Source organism: Phyllobates terribilis, unplaced genomic scaffold, assembly GCF_046119375.1.
Source record: "Phyllobates terribilis strain yellow unplaced genomic scaffold, ASM4611937v1 Scaffold_11__3_contigs__length_659146591, whole genome shotgun sequence".
Classification (NCBI taxonomy): domain Eukaryota; kingdom Metazoa; phylum Chordata; class Amphibia; order Anura; family Dendrobatidae; genus Phyllobates; species Phyllobates terribilis.
The window spans coordinates 413,447,861-413,472,940 of record NW_027362771.1 but is presented as its reverse complement, the minus strand read 5'-3'; the positions used below and the strand labels follow the sequence as shown (position 1 = coordinate 413,472,940).

General features: G+C 41.2%; 1 protein-coding gene across 3 annotated transcripts in view; it reads left to right on the top strand.

Moving 5' to 3' along the window:
• FAM227B (family with sequence similarity 227 member B) overlaps positions 1 to 25,080 on the top strand; it is a 600,742-nt gene that overhangs the window by 34,596 nt on the left and 541,066 nt on the right. For 2 of the 3 annotated variants that reach the window (XM_073653078.1, XM_073653080.1), the window contains exons 2-6: positions 280 to 333; positions 3,752 to 3,989; positions 5,223 to 5,281; positions 17,616 to 17,660; positions 18,361 to 18,456. In XM_073653078.1, the coding sequence (XP_073509179.1) occupies positions 280 to 333; positions 3,752 to 3,989; positions 5,223 to 5,281; positions 17,616 to 17,660; positions 18,361 to 18,456 (492 nt within the window). The remainder of the gene's footprint in view (positions 1 to 279; positions 334 to 3,751; positions 3,990 to 5,222; positions 5,282 to 17,615; positions 17,661 to 18,360; positions 18,457 to 25,080) is intronic. The other variant, XM_073653079.1, reaches the window with a different exon arrangement.

Here is a 25,080-nt window from a genome sequence, read left to right as displayed (position 1 = left end):
GCCTCCATTGGTTAATAAATGTGATTTCCATTGATGATTTTTGTGTGATTTTGATGTCCGCACATTCAACTTTGTACAGAACAAAGTATTCAATGAGAATATTTCATTTATTCAGATCTAGGATGTGTTATTTGAGTGTTCCCTTTATTTTTTTGAGCAGTGTACATAGTATATATACATACGCATATAGACTTTGCACTCCCTATTTTTTTTTACTGGAATCTGTTTTTATTCTCTTTATTATTTTATCAAAAATTTGTCACTCTATTTCTTTTTTAGAAAATGCAAAAACCGCCAGCCACGTTTATGGAATTTCTCAACTTCAAACATTTGGTAAGACATATAAAATTTTTACAACACATTTAGGGAAGCTTTTAGTCAGGTCTCTTTAAGAACTAACAGTATATACTGTGTACATTTGGGAACATGTCACTGCACCCTTCTTATAGGTTGTATACATCTATAAAATCCCTGCACTTTCAAGAAAAGGTTAGTCTAAGTGCAGAAGTGATAGCTAAGGCACTATAAGTCTTTCTAGTGTTATGTGGTATGCGCTTAAAGCAACATATCAAATGAAATGGTACTATTTATTAGCTATGTTCTGTCACTGTCTTAAAGGGGTTGTCTGGTCCAAATCGATAAGTCTGCAGCCACTCTGTGACTTATTCACTTGTTCAGACTTATGAATCCCCCCAGCGAACGCACTGTGACCTGCGGGGATCGCCGGTTTCTGAGCCAGGATTGGAGGGTACGTATGCGTTATACATACTCCCAGCCAGTGGGCGCAGCCTTGCTCTCCAAACACTTATATGGGCGTGGCATCTAGCTGGCCACGCCCACTTGATGGCCGCATCACTAGACGGGGTGCGGCCTTGCTCAATACAAGTGTATGGAGTGAGGCCACACCCATTATATGGGCCCTGGCCTGGAGTATGTATAACGCATATATACCCTCCGATCCCAGGTCAGAAATTGACGAATCCTTGCAGAGCACAGTGCGTGCCCTGGGGGATTCATAAGTCTGCATTCACTGCAGACCTATCGATTTGGACCGGACAACCCCTTTAAAGTGTGTATTATGCAGTTATCCAACTGCACATTTCCACTAAATGTAATCACATATTTTAGTCAAACACCATAGATTCTGCCATTATCTTTTTAAGTTTGTGTTATTTTATTTGAAATACAATTATGGGCTCCAGTGTATAAGTAAGACATAGCTGGACTAGTGCGGGTGCAGAGAAGAGCGACCAAGGTTATTAACTTTAGAGCCCATGACGTCTTAGTACGCACATTTGCGTACCCCCGGTTCAGTGAGGGCTCCGGCGCTGAGCCCTCACTGAACCGAGCACATGTCAGCTGATTCTTACAGCTGACATGTGCCCGCAACAGCCGTGGGTGGAATCGTGATCCATCCGCGGCTGTTAACCTGTTAAATGCCGCTGTCAATCTCCGACAGCGGCATTTAACGCGCGCTTCCTGGAAGCGCGTCCTAAGCCCCGCCCACTGGCGACCCCGTCACGTGATCGCGGATCGCCGATGGGCGTGCATGACAACCCAGGGTCTGCAGCAGACACCTGTGGTTGTCATGATCTGGTCGCTATGAGCGCCACCTAGTGGTCGGCGCTCATAGCACAGCACCATTTCTGCTGCATACAGGGGACCTGCTGGTCCCCTGTATGTAGCAGAGCCGATCAGACAACTGCTGCTTCTAGTCTCCTATGGAGACTATTGAAGCATGCAGTAAGTGAAAAAAAATAGTTTTTAAAAAAATAAAAAAAATTAAAAAAATATAAAAGTTTAAATCACCCCCCTTTTGCCCCATTCAAAATAAAATAATAAAAAATAAACCCCACATACACATATTTGGTATTACCGCGTTCAGAATAGCCCGATCTATCAATATAAAAAAAGAATTAATCCGATCGGTAAACGGCGTAACGAGAAAAAAATTCTAAACGCCAAAATTACATTTTTTGGTCGCCGCAAAATTGCAATAAAATGCAATAACGGGCGATCAAAACATCGGATCTACCCCAAAATGTTATCAATATAAACGTCAGCCCGGCGCGCAAAAAATAAGCCCTCATCCAGCCCCAGATCACGAAAAATGGAGAAGCTACAGGTGTCAGAAAATGGCGCTATTTTTTTTTTTTTTTTTACCAAATTTTGGAATTTTTTTTCACCACTTAAATATAAAAGAACCTATACATGTTTGGTGTCTATGAACTCGTAATGACCTGTAGAATAAGAAGCACTGGTCAGTTTTAGCATTCAGTGAACGTGGTAAAAAAAATAAATAAAAAACATCTGTGGTATTGCACTTTTTTTGCAATTTTACCGCACTTGGAATTTTTTTCCCGTTTTTCTGTACATGATATGGTAAAACTGGTAATGGCGTTGAAAAGTACAACTCGTCCCGCAAAAAATAAGCCCTCACATGGCCATATTGACCAAGCAATAAAAACGCTATGGCTCTGGGAACAAGGGGAGCAAAAAACGAAAAAGCAAAAACGACAAAACCCAAGGTTGCGAAAGGGTTAAGGGAACTGGTAAACCGCAATACAAAGACAGGTTATCAGACTTGGGGTTATTCAGTTTGGAAAAACGAAGGATTAGGGGTGATGGGAATGTACAAATATGTAAAGGGACAGTACAGAGATCAAGGGGGCATCCTCTACGTCTAGAGGGAAGAAGGTATAATCATCACAGATGGCGATTCTTTACTGTAAGAGCAATAAGACTGAAAAACTCTCTGCCACATGATGTTGTAATGAGTGATTCACTACTAAAATTCTTGGAGGGCCTGGATGCCTTTCTAGAAAAGTATAATATTACAGGTTATGGGCACTAGATTCTGTGATGGGATGTTGATCCAGGGAACTCGTCTGATTGCTGTATGTGGAATCGGGAAGGAATCTTTGCCCTAATATTAGGCTATTAGTGTCTGCCCCATGGGGTTTTTGCCTTCCTCTGGATCAACATGTTAGGCTACAGGTTGAACTCGATGATTTAAGGCTACCTTCAACCTTAAAAACTATGAAATGTAGTGTGTAAGTACAGATTTATTAAAGAGAATATGTTGTCAGAAAAAAAATCACATTTTTTTAATTGTTTTCATTTTTTTACTATTATTTTGTGTCTTATTTAGAAAAATTAAGTTTTACTTTTGAGATCTTAGCAAGTGTTTCCATGAATCAATAGCAATTGCCTCAGCACTCCTTAAAGTGTCTCTAGTGTATTTCCTTAACACAGCAGTGATATCCAGAGTTAATCCATAGACAACAATTCCCTGTTAAATAGTGACCGAAAGTCATTCTTTAAAGAGGACTTGTCATGAGGTCAAAAGTGATCATTTTTTGCTTTTATTTTATCTCAGCTGCTCCCCAGAGTATTCTGTATTTTTTTTAAATCCACCATATAATTCCAGACATATGGGCCTATTTATTTACGGCTAATTTTTATGGTCTTTACAAGGGGGCTTGGCTGATGGAGTCTTTGGTGACGTGTCTGTAGGCATTATTGCCCTGTGAAAAATTCCATAAAAATTAGCAGTAAATAAAAAACCTCTGGAACCATATGGCCGATTTAAAAAGAAACAAAAAGCAAAATACTTGGGAGCTATGGAAATAAAATAAGGGCAAAACTGGTTACTTTAGACCTGATGACAGGTTCTCTTTTAAGTGACAGTAAATGTCTGGAAGTTTTTTGAATTACACCATTTCAATTTTAATTTTGTCTTCTTTAACAGAAAGACTGGCCAGAAATTCCCTCGACGGAAGAACCTATTCATAAAGAGTTGGTACCAGCTCCTAGATATTCATTGGAAATGATTCACAAAGAGTTTATAATGTGTGCCTCATTCCATGAAAGTGCGTTTGTGGATGTGGAGTCTAAAATTGATAAGAACATGGCATTTCTGGATAATTATGCCTCCCAGATATTATGTCTACCAGCTTTGGATAATGATAAAGATTCTTCAACAAAAGGTAAATACTTTATCAATGTCATTTGTTGTTATTTTATTTTTAGACTGATTATTTCTTGCTAGTGTTGAGCGAGTATGTTCTGTCCGAGTATGCTCGGGCCGAGCTCCGAGTATTTACAGCTGCTCGGTGATATGGTTGAATCCCTCCCGTGTGCATGATTTGCAACTGTTTGGCAGCTTTATTACATGTGAGGAATGTGTAAGAAATAGACATTCCTCACATGTAATAAAACTGTCATACAGTTGCAAATCATGCACACAGGAGGGATTCAAGCATATCACGAGCAGCTATAAATACTTGGTGCTCGGCCCGAGCATACTCGGCGAAAGGGTTAATAGAACATACTCGCTCAACACTATTTCTTGCATGTTCTACAGTTCTATATGTGACTCAACATCTAAAGTTGTATTAGGCTATGTGCCCACAATCAGGAAGAGCAGCGTTTTGGACACAGCGCATATTCGCTGCTTCCAAAACGCTTTGTTCTACATTAGAAGCATAGTGGATGAGACTTCTAGAAATCCCATACCCACTGTGCTTCTATTTAACGCTGCGTAAACTCACCTGTGCGGGTTTAGGAGCCGCAGCATGTTAACTTCTGTATGTCAGACTTTAGCCTCCGCTACAGAAATTTCCACAATAGAATGTTATTAGATACGGTAAATCCACATTGTTCACTGAACACATGTGGATTTAACTGCCTGATTAGAATGCAGCGTTTTGGACGCAGCGAAAATACGCTCCATCCAAAACACTGCTTTTCCTGATCAAGGACACATAGCATAACAGTGCTTCTCTTCAGTTGCTTTAGGCTATATTCCCACGATGAGCTTTTGGTGAGCTTTTGATGTTGCAGATTTTCTGCACCATTTCTGCACCAACCTGCCACGTGAAAAAACGCTATTAACCTGCAGATATGGGGTTAATCTGCAGGTTAGTAGCATTCTGGACCTGCCTGGTGCCCGCACTTAGACCCCCACTGCCACAAGGAAATTAACTTTATTCCTCCTGGTAGCATTCGGGTTTCAGTCACGGGGGTGGCGCTGATGCAGGTTCAGTCACCTGAGAGAGCGGCGGCTCTAACTGCGCCTCCGGCACTGACTGACAGCAGCTCCGCATTAGGTCTGGTGTATAACCCTCCACCATTGTAATCCATCTTTTCTCTGAAATGAAACATTTTACCAATGTTATCTATTGATAAGCAATATTTCAATGCTTCCTTTAATGTCACAGTCTTCCTAACTGAAGCTGATGTCCCTGAACTGTCTCAGAACAGACAAGAAGTTCTTAAGGTAATAGAGCTTTCCTTTAAATAAATATAATATACAGCTTGTGCATGAAAAATAAGATTCTCACACTGTGGCCTCAATTAATCATTTGCAGTTTTTTAAGTCTTTTACAAAGTCATAAATTGTCTTTAGTTTTGTGACTTATAAGGCAAAAAGTTGCATGTTTTGCAAAATTTGCAACAAAATTTCTGGTGTACATAAAATCACTAGGGAGTGAGGTAACCGGAATACATTTATTTATTTTATTTATTTATTTTGCTCACTTATATCGCACCATTAATTCCACAGCGCTTTACAGACATCATCTTCACTGTCCCCATTGGGGCTCACAATCTAAATTTCCAATGAGTATGTTTTTGGAGTGTGGGAAGAAACTGGAAAACTCGGTGGAAACCTACACACACAGGAAGAATAAAAGCCCTTTTACACAGGCCATTAATCAGATGCACAGATGTTCTGCCGACAATAGACAAACTGTACTGTATGAGACAAACCATCTCTGGGCTTGTTGTATCTTCAGTCAGCGCTGTTTATGGGCAGAAATATGCCTGTGGAAAAGCAGATAAATTGTGTCGCTCACTATATGGCCGAAACTCCACCAATCCACGGCCACGTGATTGTGAAACAAAATTGTGCTGCCATTTACCTGTTGGAGTGGGCAGAGTCAGACATGGCCTGTTTAAATACTCAGATTCAATTGACTGTACATCTATGTTATGTTATGTCTATGTCAAATCTTTTACTTCATTTTACCCCACAAGTGTAATCCTGGGTTTCACTGTCACTAGGAATGAGTGATGTTCTTTGCCATCGACTTAAAGGACTGTTCTTTTTTGTTTCTTCCGAAGAAAGTAGCCAGACTGACATTATTTTAGTGGACAGCGCAGTAGCTCAGTTGTTACTACTGTTGCTTTACAGCGCTGGGGTCCTGGAATTAAATCTCACCTAGGACAGCATCTGCAAGGAGTTTGTATGTTCTCCTTGTATTTACGTGGTTTTCCTTTGGGTACTACGGTCAAACTCCAAAGCATGGGCACATGTAGGGGGGGCGTAGGTGGAGCATTTGCCCCGGCAAAACCAGCAGGGGGGCGCCGTCGGACCGCTTGATGCGGCAGTCCAACGTGTCTCACCGGCTGTATTTTGCCGACACCCTGGAGTGGGAGTCGGCCGCTCTCTGTGCCGGCTGTCAAGTTGACAGCCGGCTCACAGAAGCAATCTTGCGTGTCTACAATTGAAGCCCTGACTGCCAGCACTTTGAGGTCCTTTCGATATGAGCAGCGCGGCCAGGTCATCTGATCACACTGTTAAACTCTGCGCCGCTGGAGAGGGATGTCAACGCTGGTGGGTGTGGAACCACTGCACCACGGGCCGGGCTTACCCTGGAGCAGCTGACTGGAGGGTCAGAGACTCGGTGACAAGGTACAGGTGGGTAAGACAAAAACGTAGTCAGACGGTCTGAAGTCGAGGCAGGCAGCACAGGTTCAGAATTCGCAGCCGAGTTCAGGAACAGAGAGATCAGGATAAACGAGAAGAGAAGCCGGGTCAATAACAGGTGAGACAAAATAGGAATACGCCAATACAGGAAGCTAGAGACTGAGAAACTAGAACCAAAATTCAGGCAAAGAATGGAGGGTGGAGTCGCCTGATATATCACCTGCTGGTGATAGACCGGGGAAGCAGATCTCTGCTGGACAGAATGGACACAAATTCCTACAGAGTTCGGGTGCGCCCCCCTGTGACTCACAAACAGCATAGCTGGAAGAGAAGCACAAGGCAGCTCTGAGCGATGGTCCGGTACTGGATGGAGCAGAGCGAAACACGTGTTGTGTAGTGTGGCTCTTAGAAGGCGTGCGAGTGTCCGGCGTAACACAGAGGCGCATTGAATATCGGTCACGTAAGCACTCTCCTGAAGCTGAAAAGACTGAAGATTTATTGTAATTGTAGGGAGAGAAATTTAAATGAGGAGCAAGACAGACACAGTATTGGCGCGGACATAGTATATGGAGTGGGGGTATGGAGATTGGTGCGGGCACAGTACATGGAGTGGGGTTTGGACACAGTATGGTTCGTTATGGGGGATTTGTGCTGACACACTATAAGGAGCGGGGTGTGGATTGATGCGTCACACCAAGGAGGGGAGTTCAAGGGATTGGTGCAGACACAGTATGAGGAGGTAGGGTTTGGGATTGGTGCGGATACAATATGAGGAGTAAGGGGGGATTTGTGCTGCAACACTATAAGGAGCAGGGGGAATTGTTGCAGACACACTATGAAGAGTGGGGGGCTTGTGAGGAGCTGGGTGATTAGTGCAGACACAGTATGAGGAGTGGGGGGATTAGTGCGGACACAGTATGAGGAACAGAGGGGATTGTGCGGACACAGTATAAGCAGCAGGGGGGCACTGGTGCAGACACAGTATGAGGAGTGGGGGGATTCGTGCGGACACAGTATGAGGAGATAGGGAGAGATTCATGCGGGCACAGTATGAAGCGTGAGCAAGGGATTGGTGTGGACTCAGTATGGGAAGTGGGGGGCGATTGGTGTAGACACAGTATGAGGAGTGTGGGGGGGGGAATTGCTGTGGACACAGAATGAGTAGCCGGAGGGGGATTGATGTGGACACAATATGAGGAGGGGGTATGTGGGGGATTAGTGCGATCACAGTATGAAGAGTGAGAGGGGTGGAGTGATGTGGACACAGTATGAGGTATGAAGGGGGAATTGGTGCAGACACAGTATGAGAAGTGGGGGAATTGTTGCGTAGACATAGTATGGGGAGAGAGAGGGACTTGCGGGGAGACAGAATGGCAGTATGGGGAGCGAGAGAGACCTGTGAGGAGTCAGTATGGCAGTATGGAAAGCAAGGAGGGATCTGTGAAGATACAGTATGAGGAGTGTGGAATATGTGAGGAAACAGTATGAGGAGCAGGGGGAATGGGTGCGGAAACAGTATGGGGAGTGGGGATGTATAAGGAGACAGTATCGAGAGTGGGGGGAAATGTATGAAGAGACTATTGAGGGGAATTGTATGAGGTGACAGTTTATGGGGAGAAAAGTGTTAGGGGGCACAGAATAGACAATGGGTAGTGTGGGGAGCAATAAAGAGAGCATAAGGAGGCTGTATGAGGGCACAGCAAGGAGGTAACAGTATACCAAGGAGTATGATGAGGGGGCACAGTATAGTAGAAAAACCAAGACAAACCAAGCCAAACCAAGTTGGCCAGAAAAAGGGTGTATATATTATTATGTAAACCAGACAGAAGAAAATACACAATAAAATTTTACTTTTAATAATTACCATTAAAAGTGTACTAAATAGTCCAAATGGGACAAAACATAACTACACATATTAATAAAAACACATATGGGGAAGGATAGTCAGGGTAGAAAAAATATTTGCAATCAGACTTACCCTAAATAACCCTTATAGGATGGAATGTCCTACCTAACAGCGGAGTGTTTTCACCCTAACAATATGAGTTGGTGTCCCCGCTCCACGGAGGCTGTCCCTAACCTATCCCTAGATCTCCCTAAACAAACACACAGATAATATAATAAATATTGACCAACATCGAATACAATCATGTCATAAATGACATGCTAAATATCACACATGTATGTTAATAGGGGAAAAAAATGCAAAGACAGAAGGAAATTTATCCCCTAAATATTACTAGGATCAAGAGATAGCCTCCCAACACTAGTTTATATAAGTGGGAGCCCCACAATAGCCACTCACAGGATCCCACACAATTAGAAAAAAATGCATTGGTCAAAGACATGTGAATGGACTTATCTGGTCTCTAGTCCATCTGGAGGTCCCGACAGATGTCTTAGAAGATAATTCTTTAGGCCCCTTGATAAGTGGTTATGCAGTCCCAATCACAAGATAAATTCACACTTGTGGACTTCACACAGAATTTTCAGTCAAACCGGGCATCCACTTTCTTAGTCCCTCAGGGTGATATAGACCCAGCAGCAAAAAATGTCCCTTTTAAAGTAGTCCCAACGCTTTTCTCCCCCTCCTCAATCCGGGGCTCATCAGGGGACAAACAAAAGGTTAGAGGAGAAAGACCATAGTCGGTGCACTGATAATAAGTGCTTCCATGCCGGAATATAGCCGTGCCTGGAACAACAAACAACACCATATATTTATACCTCCTCTTCAGATAATGTGCGCCAATTCATTCAGAATTCCCCCAGAAGAAGATCTCCATTGATTGCGGTCACTTCTGGTAATACCCTGGAGGTGAACCACAAAGCTGCGTTCCATAGTTTATAAAGTCCTATAGTCGCGCGTTGATGTATATTACGTAACTTCCGGTTGCATAATTGCGATCACTTCCGGTGTTACTCTGGAGGTGAAACGCAAGCTGCGTGCCATAGTTTATATGATTCCACAGTCGCGCAGTGTGATGTGAGATACATCGTAGGCCGCACTTAGAACTAATGCCACATGACTCACATTGTGACGTATATCGCGTCACTTCCGGTAATCCCATGGAGATGAACCGCAAGCCTCACTCAACCATGAGACCACGGTAACCATGGGAATGGAACGCAAACAGCGCTCCACATAATAATGTCAGTGTGTGTCTAATAGACTATCTCTTTTTCAATATGGCAGTATTCGCTAACAAAACAGCAGACATTCACATCAAAAAGATGGTACAGCGCACAAAGTTGCAAGTGTAAAGCTTCTCAATAGAAAGATAGAAAAATCTTTTTTCTCTTTTTCTTTGGGACGCCTGCATCATGAGGGGTGTCAATCCTACCCCCAAAAAGAAGGTATTAAATGTACAATAATAAATGCTGACAAGTCCATCACAATAAAGACCATGTGTATGAGTTTGCTGTTCCAGGCACGGCTTTATTCCGGCATGGAAGCACTTCTTATCAGTGCACCAACTATGGTCTTTCTCCTCTAACATTTTGTTTGTCCCCTGATGAGCCCCGGATTGAGGAGGGGGCGAAAAGCGTTGTGACTACTTTAAAAGGGACATTTTTTGCTGCTGGGTCTATATCACCCTGAGGGACCAAGAAAGTGGATGCCCGGTTTGACTGAAAATTCTGTGTGAAGTCCACAAGTGTGAATCTATCTTGTGATTGGGACTGCATAGCCACTTATCAAGGGGCCTAAAGAATTATCTTCTAAGACATCTGTCGGGACCTCCAGATGGACTAGAGACCAGATAAGTCCATTCACTTGTCTTTGACCAATGCATTTTTTTCTAATTGTGTGGGATCCTGTGAGTGGCTATTGTGGGGCTCCCACTTATATAAACTAGTGTTGGGAGGCTATCTCTTGATCCTAGTAATATTTAGGGGATAAGTTTCCTTCTGTCTTTGCATTTTTTTTCCTCTATTAACATACATGTTGTGTGATATTTAGCATGTCAATTATGACATGATTGTATTCCATGTTGGTCAATATTTATTATGTTATCTGTGTGTTTGTTTAGGGAGATCTAGGGACAAGTTAGGGACAGTCTGGGTGGGGCGGGACACCAACTCATATCATTAGGGTGAAAACACTCCTCTGTTAGGTAGGGCATTCCATCCCATAAGGGTTATTTAGGGTAAGTCTGATTGCAAATATTTTTTCTACCCTGACTATCCTTCCCAATATATGTTTTTATTGATATGTGTAGTTATGTTTTGTCCCATTGGGACTATTTAGTACACTTTTAATGGTAATTATTAAAAAGTTACATTTTATGGGGCACAGTATAGTGACTGGGCACTATAGAGGGGACACAGTGTGAGAGGACAATGATGGGGACCCAGTATGGAAAGAAGAGAGCAGTGTGGAGGGCATGAACCATAAGAGGGACAGTGTGAGGGTCCTATTTTGTGCTGGAAGCACAGTGAGGGGAAATTATTTTTTCAGGGACACAGCGTAGGTCAGATATTTTTATTCAGGAACATTATAATCATGCTGCTATTTTTAAGGGCACCGGGTCGGGATCTGCTGCAGAAGACCAGAGAAGATGGAAGTCTGCAGAGACGAGCTGTGAATGTGAAAAGTCATCATGGCAAGATGAAGAAGAGAATGACTCCAATCAGAGACAATGTCATCTATAAGGTACCTGGATGTAAATGTTTATTTGTGACACAGCCTGCATCTCATCAGTCCTGTGGTTCCTCTATGGTCCGCAGTCTGATAGCTGTTAACAACTTCCTGTAACACCTTACCATTATTGAGAACATACTGGGAGTTGTACGTCACATACAATTGTATGTCATACAATTGTATATTGGGCTTACCTGATATTACAATTGATTTCTGTACTAAGCTTGGTGATGTATGGTGAGATGTCTGACAAGTTATGGGTTACTATGTTTTTATTTACGTTAGCATTAAAGGGGTTGTCCAAGTTTTTGATGAAAGGCAGCAGTCACTCTACGCGATTACAAACTTCTGAATCCTTACAATAAATGCATTGCACGCTGTCAGGATCCTTTGGTGCCGACGGTGAGAGCAAGAAGTCATGCAACCGCAATTATGAGATTTGCATACATGCCAACTAGACAGGCGTGGCCTCACCCAACACAAGTGAATTGAGAGAGGCCGGAAACGTCTAGTTGGAATGTGGCTGGAAGTTTGTAAATCACATACTTGCACTCACATGACCATCCACTCTTTCCGCCGCCACCAGAGGATGCTGACAGTCTGCGGTGGGCAGTGCGCGTGTTGTGAGAATTTACAAACCTAGCGTGACTGCAGACTTTCATTACAAACCTGGACAACCCTTTTAAATACAACATTAAGCACTGTAACATGCCCAATCCTAACAGTGTGTAATATACTGACTGTTAGGACTCAGCTCTGTTTCCTGGTTCCAACGGTTATCACATGTCACTCATATGCAGTTTTCATACTTACAGTCACATGACAACTAGCTTCTCTTCCTACTTCTCTCAGTAAAACAGGGGCAGTAGTATTTCACTGAACATTGAGAGAATCAAGAAAAGCAGCTCGTCGCCAATTAAGTGGTCACATGACAACTAATCAACTGGATTGAGCAGGGTGTGTGTGTCTGGGGGGCACCAAACTGAATTCTTGCCCTGGGTGCCAGAAAACTTAGATACACCTCTGGGTAGGGAATTTAGATTGTGAGGCACAATGAATCCTGCATTGAGCAGGGAGTCGGACCAGATGACCCTGGAGGTCCTTTCCAACTCTACCTTTCTATTTTTCTATGTTTCTAATGAGGACAGTGATGATGTCTGTGAAGCGCTGTGGAAATAATGGCGCTATGTAAGCGAGTAAAGTAAATCAATTTTCCCCTAATAAACAAACAACTTGAGATATGCTGGAAGCATTGTGACACCATTTACAATGCCAGGAATAAGTTACACTGTGAACACTGTAAAATGAAAAAAAAACAAAACAAAGCCAGAATTACTGTTTTTTATGTCACATCACCACTCCAAATTAAGCTATGAAAAAGTTGTATGTACTCTGAAACCATCCAAGTAAAAAACACAGTTCTCCCTGCAAACAAGTAAGCTACATTTAAAGAAAAATAAATGAATGAACATATATATATGTGTGTATGTGTGTGTGTGTGTATATATATATATATATATATATATATATATATATATATATATATATATGTATATATATATATATATATGTATATGTATATATATATACAGTATGTATATGTGTGTGTGTGTGTGTGTATATATATATATATATATATATATATATATATATATATATACACATATATGTGAATATATATATATATATACACATATATGTGAATATATATATATATATATATATATATACACATATATGTGAATATTGGTCTGATTGTACTGAGCTGCAGAATAAATGTAACGTCATTTTTACCGCACAGCGAACATCATAAAAACAATACCTGTCCAACATGGGGAGTTACGTTTTTTTTCTCTCAGTGCCACCCCACCAAGACATTTTTTATGTTTTTTAGTACATTATTGTGGCATTCAAAACTATGACTTGAACTGAAAAAAAATATGTGGAAGGAAAATGTTATGGCCCTTGAAAACAGGGAGGAAAAATAAAAGTGAAAAACAAAAACTGGCTATGGTGAGAAGGGGTTGAAATGCTGTACATACTTTTTTTTGCAGTTGAGCAAAACTCTATACGTGTGTGTTCACATGATTAATATTTGTAGCAGATTTTTCTGCAGCAAAAAAATAGAGTTTTGACGGGAACACCACTGGATAAAATGCATCTGTTTTTTCTTGCATATTTTATGCATTTTCACTTCTGTTTTTTTCCCCTTCTTTTGAATGGGTGAAAAACACTCCAAAAACGCTGATAGAATTGAAATGCTGCAGATAAAAACAAAAACAAAACAAAAAAAAACGCTTTGAAGGTTCAAATCTGCAAGGATAAAATAAGCAGCATGTGCATGAGATTTAAGAAATCTTCACTTTGCTGATACTGTAAAACGCTGTTGTTTTTTTTCCGCAGCAAAAATGCAGCGTGTGAGCAAGCCCTAAATTCACAGCATTTCACATTCTGGTTATAACTTGTATGTTGCATTGGATTGTCTGTGAATAGGTAGCTGGGCAGGGAGCATTCTCATAGGACTTGAACTCTACTTCCATTTAATAAAATGCTCCTGTATTACTAACATAATCCAGACACATGAAAATTCTCCAGACCTGTCAGAAAACTACTCCCAGGAAGCATTGGAGGATTCCAGAGGAAGCGTCTGATTGTTTTGTTCGTTAATATCTAGGAATATGTTATGGATAGGGGGCTTCCCTGTGGTATACTGTAGGTTATGCTGATAAAGTAAAAATGGTACGGAAACTTTTACTTTACAAATTATGGAAACCATTTTAATGTTGTATTTACGGTGCAAGTTCACTTTCAGGGGATAATTATAGAGAAAAACGCAAAGTAAAAGCATTTGTATATACACTGCTCAAAAAAATAAAGGGAACACTTAAACAACAGAATATAACTCCAAGTAAATCAAACTTCTGTGAAATCAAACTGTCCACTTAGGAAGCAACACTGATTGACAATCAATTTCACATGCTGTTGTGCAAATGGAATAGACAAGAGATGGAAATTATTGGATATTATCAAGACACCCTCAAAAAAGGAGTGGCTCTGCAGGTGGGGACCACAGACCACATCTCAGTACCAATGCTTTCTGGCTGATGTTTTAGTCTGAATGTTGGTTGTGCTTTCACACTCGTGGTAGCATGAGACGGACTCTACAACCCACAGAAGTTGCTCAGGTAGTGCAGCTCATCCGGGATGGCACATCAATGCGAGCTGTGACAAGAAGGTTTGCTGTGTTTGTCAGCGTAGTGTCCAGAGGCTGGAGTCGCTACCAGGAGAGAAGGCCAGTACACCAGGAGACGTGGAGGGGGCCGTAGGAGGGCAACAACCCAGCAGCAGGACCGCTACATCCGCCTTTGTGCAAGGAGGAACAGGAGGAGCACTGCCAGAGCCCTGCAAAATGACCTCCAGCAGGCCACAAATGTGCATGTGTCTGCACAAAAGGTTAGAAACCGACTCCATGAGGGTGGTATGAGGGCCCGACGTCCACAGATGGGGGTTGTGCTAACAGCCCAACACCGTGCAGGACGCTTGGCATTTGCCACAGAACACCAGGATTGGCAAAGTCGCCACTGGTGCCCTGTGCTCTTCACAGATGTAAGCAGGTTCACACTGAGCACATGTGACAGACGTGACAGAGTCTGGAGACGCCGTGGAGAGCAATCTGCTGCCTGCAACATCCTTCAGCATGACCGGTTTGGCAGTGGGTCAGTAATGGTATGGGTGGCATTACTTTGGAGGGCCGCACAGCCCCCCCATGTGCTCGCCAGAGGTAGCCTGACTGCCATTAAGTACCGAGATGAGATCCTCAGACCCCTTGTGAGACCATATGCTGGTGCGGTTGGCCCTGGGTTCCTCCTAATGCAGGACAATGCCAGACCTCATGTGGCTGGAGTGTCTCAGCAGTTCCTGCAAGATGAAGGCATTGAAGCTATGGACTGGCCCGCCCGTTACCCAGACCTGAATCCGATTGAGCACATCTGGGACATCATGTCTCGCTCCATCCACCAACATCACATTGCACCACAGACTGTCCAGGAGTTGGCGGATGCTTTAGTCCAGGTCTGGGAGGAGATCTCACAGGAGACCATCCGCAACCTCATCAGGAGCATGCCCAGGCGTTGTAGGGAGGTCATACAGGCACGTGGAGGCCACACACAATACTGAGCCTCATTTTGACTTGTTTTAAGGACATTACATCAAAGTTGGATCAGCCTGTAGTGTGTTTTTCCACTTTAATTTTGGGGGTGACTCCAAATCCAGGCTTCCATTGGTTAATAAATTTGATTTCCATTGATGATTTTTGTGTGATTTTGTAGTCAGCACATTCAACTTTGTACAGAACAAAGTATTCAATGACAATATTTCATTCATTCAGATCTAGGATGTGTTATTTGAGTGTTCCCTTTATTTTTTGAGCAGTGTATAACAGCTATCTAATAAAAAAACACCTAAAGGGACCCTGTCAGCACGGAATGACTGTTGTTCACACCAAGTACAGTGCTTCATATAAACACACCTTCCCACCTGCTTGTTTTCCCTCAATCTCCAGCCCCCCTCTTCCTTCATTGACAGCTCTGGCTTCATAGAGCTTGAGAGGGTCAGAGATAGAGGGAGAACAAGTAGGAGGGAAAGTGCACTTAATTGTTTGGTTTGTTTTTTTCACTATTTTTCTGCAATTTGAATATCTTTCCCATTTTGTAGTAAATTATATTGTAAAATGAATGGCAACATTCAAAACTACAACTTTTCCCGGAAAAAAACAAGACCTTTTATGGATGAAAATGAAAAAAAGTTATGGCCTTTGTAACAATTCATAGTTCGTTAAATCCCTAAAAAATTATAGTTGTGCATTCAAAAACCCATAACATTTTAATTTTTTTCTGTCAGCAGAACTAGCTGTTTATTGCTAGTACCATTTGGACACATTGTTTAACCAGTTCAAGACCCTGCACATTTTTTTTTTTTTTTTGTACAGGTGGTTTAAATAGCTATACATGGTTTATCGTTCAGGTATTCAATTAGTTTTTGCGTCTGTTTTTTTTTTTGTGATACATGGGACATTATTATTAGGTCACTGTAATATCTTCTCTCTATCTCTTTTTTCATTGGCTGATATCAGTTGAAAAATAAAGGAAATAAATGACTGTTTTTCCCATTTTTTTTTTAATGACCACACAGGACCACTAAACACATTAATTAATTTGTCCCCCTCCAGGGTTGCCCACAAATCTTTTAATTAGAGATAGAATATTAACGATGCTATCCCTTTGTTAGTCACTTTTTTATCTTCTTCCCCCTTCTACGAATGTTATACTCCGTTATTCTAGAACTGCTCTGAAAATGGGATTTGGGTTTAGGGTGGGTTAGGGAATTGAAGTTGAGATACTTTGTTCATGTTTTATACTATGGAATTACTATGTCATTTATGTTATTTGAAAGATGGAAAATTTCTAGTTGGAATTTTTCAATAAAAATAATTTTATTAAATTAATTTGTTCCCCATTTTGTAACAAATATTTTTATTTATTGGACACATTTTTTTTTTTTTACTTGGGCGGGGCTCATAACAGTGATTTGGATTGACTGTAGCATATTTTTTTATTTAATTTTTTATTATTGTATTTATTTATTGTTAATTAATTTAACACATTGTGCTCCCCACAAGGTCATATATATGGAAATATTTTTATTTTCATCTTATTTCCCTTGTAACTGGCGCTGGTATATTAGCTCCAGTCACAGGGAAAATACAGCCTGTAACGGAGCTGTCTGGGTCTCCTGTGACCCAGCAGCTCCTGCTCTCTTCCTATACTTGGCGATCACATGGCCGCTACATATGAAGGAGGAAGCATCATCAGCACTTCATATTACTGTGTGTACAATGATAAGACACAGATAGTAATAAACTGTCTCTGCCTTCTCTATGGGGACTCTGGCTGTCTCTGACAATTGAATTGCCATTCCTGCGGTTATACGATCACTTGTAACTGTGCTGATAAGCAGTGACGTTTTAGAACATCACTGCAGAGTAGAAGTGGGACCGCCCAGACATTTAAACTCTATATTTGATACATAATATTAGTTTTTATTAAACTTATTTTTACTTTTATTTATTTCTTTGTTGTTAATCCTCAGTAGGAGACTGGCTTGAACCAAAGCACTCGTAGCTTGAAGCTTGGAGAAAATTCTCTTAGTAAAATGCTAATAGTGTTTATAACACTTTACTTGGTGATCACAATCTCTTTTCTTTAGGCACTTACTGGAAAAACTCAGGAGGAAAAGGAGAACTGTGTTGAGGTAATTTAGTAGTAATCCATTTTTTAACATAAATGTAATATTAAAGTACTGTAGCTGAGTAATTCTAATAGAAATGGAGGTGTATGAATTTCAGATTTAGTGCTGGGGCTTTTTCCAATCAATGAACATCATCTGCATTTTAAAGGGAATCTGTCATTTAAAGGGAATCTGTCAGCAGTTTTTGCTATTTAATCTGGGAGCTGCATGATGTAGGGACAGAGACTTTGATTGCATTTATGTTTTACTGAGCTTCTGTTGTAGTTTCAATAAAATCACAGCTCTATCAGCAGGAGATTATTACTAAAGGACGAATTGTCTCGTGCCATGTGGTTCTCCGACTCTGTGTAATCCCGCCCCACCACTGGTTAGTTTATTTCTGCCTATGCACAGTGTACACAGAACCCTGCCAATCAGCATTCACAGAACTGCTAGATCTCTGTTCCTACATCTGACTGCTCTCAGATTATATAGCAAACACCTGGTAACAGATTCCCTTAAAAGCTTGTAAATATATTGGTAGCCTTTCTAATTGATGCAGTTCCCTGTTACTATAAGTAAGAAATAGTTATGTTACCTTATAAGTTAAAATTAATTAGGTTATTAGTGAGATTAACATATTTAACTTTATATTAATCATTATTGTATTACAGTTGTAAGAAGTTCTGTAAGTGTGAGTTATGTGGGTTTTTTTTTTACTCAGAAATGTGTATTTCCTGGGTACGATAGAACAGTCTTACCTGGAAACCTTAAGGCACCTTGGATTCTAGAGAACATTGCTAAAGTCCAAAAACTTAAGGTATGTTTCAACTAAGTATGCACACCCTATCTCTTTAAAGGGTAGTTCTCAAGTTGAGTCACTCATAACTCTGCAGTCTCCTTACTTTCTGGTTTCTAGCAGGGAGACCTCTCCTCCTTGAGTGACAGTTTTGGTTATTAGCAGAACTGTAATATTAGTAGAACTATAAAGCTCAGCACAAGTTCTTTTTAACACATTTATCTATCAGTGGTTTGCTCAAGCAGGGGAGTGAAGGTAATTTTTCCAAGAGGACACACGACTGACTGTGACCATTTTGGAGGGCCCAACCAACTGGCCAAACTTAATTCTGCTTATTATTATTTTATATTACTTTTTATCCCTTCATTTTCAGCAGAATTACCGTATTTTTCGTACTATAAGACGCACCGGACCATAAGACACACTTAGGTTTTAGAGGAGGAAAATAGAAAAAAATGTAAGCAAAAAATGTGGTCATGATGCACTGTTATGGGGGAGGGGGTCTGCTGCTAACACTGGTATAGGGGTAATGTCCCCCAATTATGTTAATATCCTGCATCCTAGTATTTATGTCCCTTCCTTCCTGTTATACGTGGTCCCCATCTCCATCCTGGTATGCATGGCACCCCAATCCACCATCCTGGTATGCATGGCACCCCTCATCCAGGTATGCATGGCACTCCTCTATAAAGTATGCATGGCCTTCCTCATCCTTGTATGCATGTCACCCTTCATTTCTCACCCCTCTTCCTGGTATGTATGGCACCCATTATCCCTCTTCCTGGTATGCATAGTCCCCCACATCCCTCTTCCTGGTATGTATGGTCCCCCTCATCCTTCCTCCTGGTATATATGGTCCCATTCATTCTTCTTCCTGGTATATATATTCCCCCTCATCCTTCTTCCTGGTATGTATGGTCCCCCTCATCCTTCATGCTATGTATGGTCCCCCTCATCCTTCTTCCTGGTATGTATGGTCCCCCTCATCCTTCTTCCTGGTATATATGGTCCCCCTCATCCTTCTTCCTGGTATATATGGTCCCCCTCATCCTTCTTCCTGGTATGTATGGTCCCCCTCATCCTTCTTCCTGGTATATATGGTCCCGCTCATCCTTTTTCTTGTCATGCTGTCTAACTAACTAAAGCAATTTAATAACATGAGACTACTCATTTGAGGATGAGGAGTATGACATGCCCAAAAACTGTATTTTGCTAACAGACGCTTTTAAAATCAAGTATGCTTCCTATAGGAAATAAATGCAGTTAAGGTATATGTTTAGTTATCTACAAAATATATATTAGTATAACAGTGATTCTATTTATAATAAATGTTATAAATGCTTTTACTGTTTTCTTTTGATATTGCAGCATAGAGTGTCCATGCATCTTTCTGCTTTTACAGTGGAATACAAATCTTGATGTTTGAGTTTTTTACACCAAGATGTACACTACAAAGCTCATTCAGCATACAATGGCATGTAAAAGTTTTGGCACCCCTGGTTAAAATTACTGTTATCGTGAACAGATAAAGGAAGTAGATGATGAATTGGTCTCTAAAAGGCCTAAAGTTAAAGATGACACAGTTACTTTGTCTCTTAGGCAAAAAAAATTGTCATGTTTCACATTTTACAAATTACAAAAAGGAAAATGGACTGATGCCATAGTTTGGGCACCGTTGGAGATTTGTGTGCTCAGATAACTTTGACCAAGGTTTCAGACCTTGTTAGGGATATGGCTTGTTCACTATCATAGTCAGCAAAGGCCAGGTGATGCCAATTTCCCAGCTTTATAAAAACCCAGCCTCTGCTAACCTTGTGCCAAAAAATAGCAGCCATGTGTTCTTCTAAGCAGCTGCCTAGCACTATGAAAATGAAAATGGTGGAGGCCCACAAAGCAGGAGAAGGCTATAAGAAGATAGCAAAGTGTTTTCAAGTTGCCCTTTCCTCAGATCGAAATGTAATTAAGAAATTTCAGTTAACAAGAACAGTGGAGGTCAAGATAAGGTCTGGAAGACCAAGCTAAATTTCAGTGAGGGCTGCTCGTAGGATTTCGAGAGAGGCAAATCAGAACCCCCACTTGACAAAAGACCTTCAGAAAGATTTAACAGACTCTGGAGTTGTGGTACATTGTTCTACTGTTCAGAGACACCTGTACAAATATGGCCTTCATGGAAGAATCATCAGAAGAAAACCTCTCCTGCATCCTCACTATAAAATTCAGTGTCAGAGGTATGCAAAAGAACATCTAAAGAAGCCTGATGTAGTTTGGAAACAAGGCCTGTGGACCAATGAGGTTAAAAAACAACTTTTTGGCCACAGTGATCAAAGGTATGTGTGGAGAAAAAAGGGCACAGAATTTCAGGAAAAGAGCATCTCCAAAACCTTTAAAGCGCACCTGTCAGCAGGATTGTGCTTAGTAAACCATATACACTGTCAGATGGGTGCCATTACACTGATTAATATGATACCTTTGTTGATGAAATCCATCCTGTGGTACTTTTATAATTTTTATTTTCATTTCTGAGATAATGAGATGCTCGTGCGGGCCTTTAGGGAGGGGCTTTATCTTGTGCTCTTCTTATGTATTCCTATGTCTGCCTTCTGACCGGTCACTATGCCTTCAGTGATGTGCCTACTATTTTAAATACTGCCTGTGTAATTGTGTTCCAAGCCTGAAATTTCCCTGCAGCAAAACGGCCCCCCGCATGCGCATGCACAGTAGCATCTCTCTGTTGCCGAGAGATGCTACTGTGCAAGCGCAGCCGGTGGTGCCATATTGCTGCAGGCAAATATCTTTTCCCCCCAGCAAAATGGCGCCACTAGCGGCACGTGCACAGTAGCATCTATCGCTTGCTGATTATAAAAGAACCACAGCACGGATTTCATCAACAATGGTATCATACCGATCATAATCGTAATGGTGCCCACCTGACAGTGTATGTCCGCCTCATCCTCAGGAACTGTCCAATCGGGACGGCCCAAATGGTTGATGAATGGTGTGCCGAGTCGGCGTGGATCAGAGCATTCACTGACGTAGACTTTCTGAAGACGTCAGTCTGGATAGCGGAGTGGGAATCCACCTCCAGAGTGACGTCCAGAAAGTCAATACATGTAGTGTGATAAGTATATGTTAGTCGAATCCCACGCGAGTTGGCATTAAGCCGTACCATGAACTCATTGAGCTCCCCCACCGTCCCCCGCCAAAAAACCAAAATGTCGATATATCTCAGCCATGACACAACGTGGTCCGCGGTGAGCACGCCCTTGTCACCAAAGATCTCCCTCTCCCAAGCCCCCAGGAAGAGATTGGCATACGAGGGCGCACAAGCCGCCCCCATCGCCGTGCCACACCGCTGCAAATATATCGTATCCTTGAATAAAAAAAATATATATATGGGCGCATATTATTATGGCAGATTGTTGCCTATAAGTGTACACTGTTATTGCCCTTAGTCCGTATTCACTCTCTTTTGGTGTGCCTTGCGCCGCTCTTTCCCACACCAATGCTTTTACTTCCACGCAATGGTTATGGGGTATGAGCTATTGAGTGCTGTGTGTTCCTGATATTATGCACCTTTGTTCATCCATGCTATGACTACATTATCTATTATGTGATGCTTATTTATTGAATATAACTATTAAAATTTCCATTGGTTTCTACCATTTTGCTCCTTGTTTCTCTTTTCTTAATTATGCTCTTGGAGTTGGTATATTTAGGCTGATTCTGGCATTGTCCAGTCTCATCAGCGATGTTCCCTTCTGTTTTTGTATGTACAAGGCTGTTTTGTGTATACTAGGTACTAACCATATAACATCAGAAGAGAAAAAGGAGTGATTTATATCAAGAAATTTTATTATTACATATCAAATATTACATAAATATATCAAAGTAGTCATCACAATTATTAGCACTTAAAAATGGGGAGCACACAAGGGAACCAGGGAATAATAGCACTAGATGATATGTAAAACCACATTGCCAACCCCACATATAGATGTCAAATATCAAACTAGTGCAGTGGGGACCCCTAAGGCAAGAGGCTGACTCAGAAAACAATTATAACAGGACAAAAGGTATGCCAAGTAACATCATAATAGACAATAAGTCACCTAAATGTAACCTTCACTCAGTATTATAAGAAAAGCCATCTTACCAATGGATGCGAGGGATTAGAGTGCTAAGTGCAAGATACCCATGCAGACAAACGCCTCGACGCGCGTTTCGCCTCCAACCGTGAGGCTTTCTCAAGAGGCAGATGTATTGATGTGTGTGAGGACCTTAAATATGGTAAACGGGAGGATCACGTGACGTATCACGTGATCATCCCGATGACGCGACTTCCGCATAGTGGCGCATGCGCCGCGGGCCTCCTGTCGGGCGCGCGTGACCAAGCCGTCACGCCCCCTTGCACGTGTAAGCCACACAGTGCAGGAGACGGCAGATAGCGGGGCACGCGCTCCAGAGGGAAGCCACACGGCACGCATGCGCACAGCGTATGTCGATGTTCCAGCAACCAACCCTATGACAGGGAATAGGAATAGCCCACAGCTATCATTACAGCTACGGGTAAACCACCATTTATACTGGTCAATCCAGTCACTTTTGTACCAGCAGCCCATCCCATAGGAGATATGGCAGTATAAGTCACCCCATGTGATATTTAGGGGTGACAATAGTAATCACAAAAGACTACATAATAAATATTACCTAGGACAAAAGGGTGAAAATTATAATGCCTGGTGGGCTACATAGTATGAGACATCATACATATTATATTCATGCATCCTATAATCATGAATGGTTGTGATGTTATGTTTTGATGCAGATGTCCAGCATAATGGCAGTTGTTAGAAACAGCGGAAGTGGTCCCAAAGAAGATTTTCAACGGTTGTACAGCACATCAATACTAAATAAAGGGACAATAAAAATTAGTTAAAAGTTAGCAATACAGCCACAATTAAAAGAAAAAACTCTGAAAAAACACACATGGGAGAAAATACCAGAGAAAACAGGAGAATAGAGCCAACAACCACAAAAGTTTATTTAAAGAAACGCAGCAAAAGTTAAAGCCTCATTCAGACCATGTGGGCTGAATGAGGCTATTATGTCTATTATGATGTTACTTGGCATACCTTTTGTCCTGTTATAATTGTTTTCTGAGTCAGCCTCTTGCCTTAGGGGTCCCCACTGCACTAGTTTGATATTTGACATCTATCTGTGGGGTTGGCAATGTGGTTTTACATATCATCTAGTGCTATTATTCCCTGGTTCCCTTGTGTGCTCCCCATTTTTAAGTGCTAATAATTGTGATGACTACTTTGATATATTTATGTAATATTTGATATGTAATAATAAAATTTCTTGATATAAATCACTCCTTTTTCTCTTCTGATGTTATATTGCTTTTGGAGTGGAACTTATGCTGACCGTATACATATGCACACGGTTTATCAGCTATGTCTTTTATGTATTTATATAGGGCTATTGTCTGTTTGCTAATAGGTACTAACCATGCTGGGTGCCCAAACGTTTGCATCGGCAAATTTTTCTTTTTGTCATTTTTAAAATATAAAACATGAAAATATATAGTGTTTTTTTTTTGTCTAAAATACAAAGGAAATGTGTCATCTTTAACTTCAGGCCTTTTAGAGATTATTTTATCATCAGCTTGCTTAACTGTTCACAATAACAGTGATTTTGGGCCAGGGGTGCCCAAACTTTTACATGTCACTGTAGTTGGACAAGGTCCCATACTGCTACTGTGCTCTGATGTACTGTGATGAACTTTGGCTACATCATTCCTCATCGGTTCATGTATTGTAACTTTCTATTCTCAATTTATTTGACTAGTTGTTCTTCTAGACTGTAAGAACCGTGTTTCCCTTTGGTCAGACTGAAAGGTTCAGAGTAGCAATACCAACCGTTTTAAATAGTTTTCACTTTCCTAAAAGTCTCTCCCTAATTGAAAACTGAATAGGAGATTGAAAATAATGTTTCTTATCTTTCCATAAACCGCTGTGTTATGAGAAACACTGTTACGAAGGACAATACAAATCTCAAATGAAAAATATGCTAAACAATATCAAGAAATATTATTATTGAAAATACCAATATCAAACTATAGGAATACCACACAATAACAATATCTCTTCGTAGATTGTAGGGGACGGTCAGCAAGGAAAGCACACCAACAAAAGTGTATAAAAAGAAATGATTTAATACCCAGAGAAAAATGAACAGTATAAAATTGATAAAACAGAGAACAAAATAACTACAACTTTAGGCCAATTGCAGCAAGCCGACATTAATGCATTAAGCTTACAATCATTTCCATAATGTCATAGTTACCAGAAAGGAGCCCTTCACAAACACAAGTCTCTATCTGCAGTCATGATCTCACTGGCATCTCGCTTAGTGCCTCCTTGTTATCCCACCTTGACTCTCATGCCTCCTAGTAATGTCCTCTCATTGGTATAGCCCCCTTCTTGGTAGGTCACTTTTCATTACTCCTTGGACCCTCTTCCCCAAGGATTGTCCTTGGTCTCTTCTCCAGGAATACTTCTTTCCATGGATACCGAAACTCTGGAATCTCCGTCCTCCAGGGATGCCTCCCTGAATGACTTTCTTCTTCCAGGAACTCTCCTC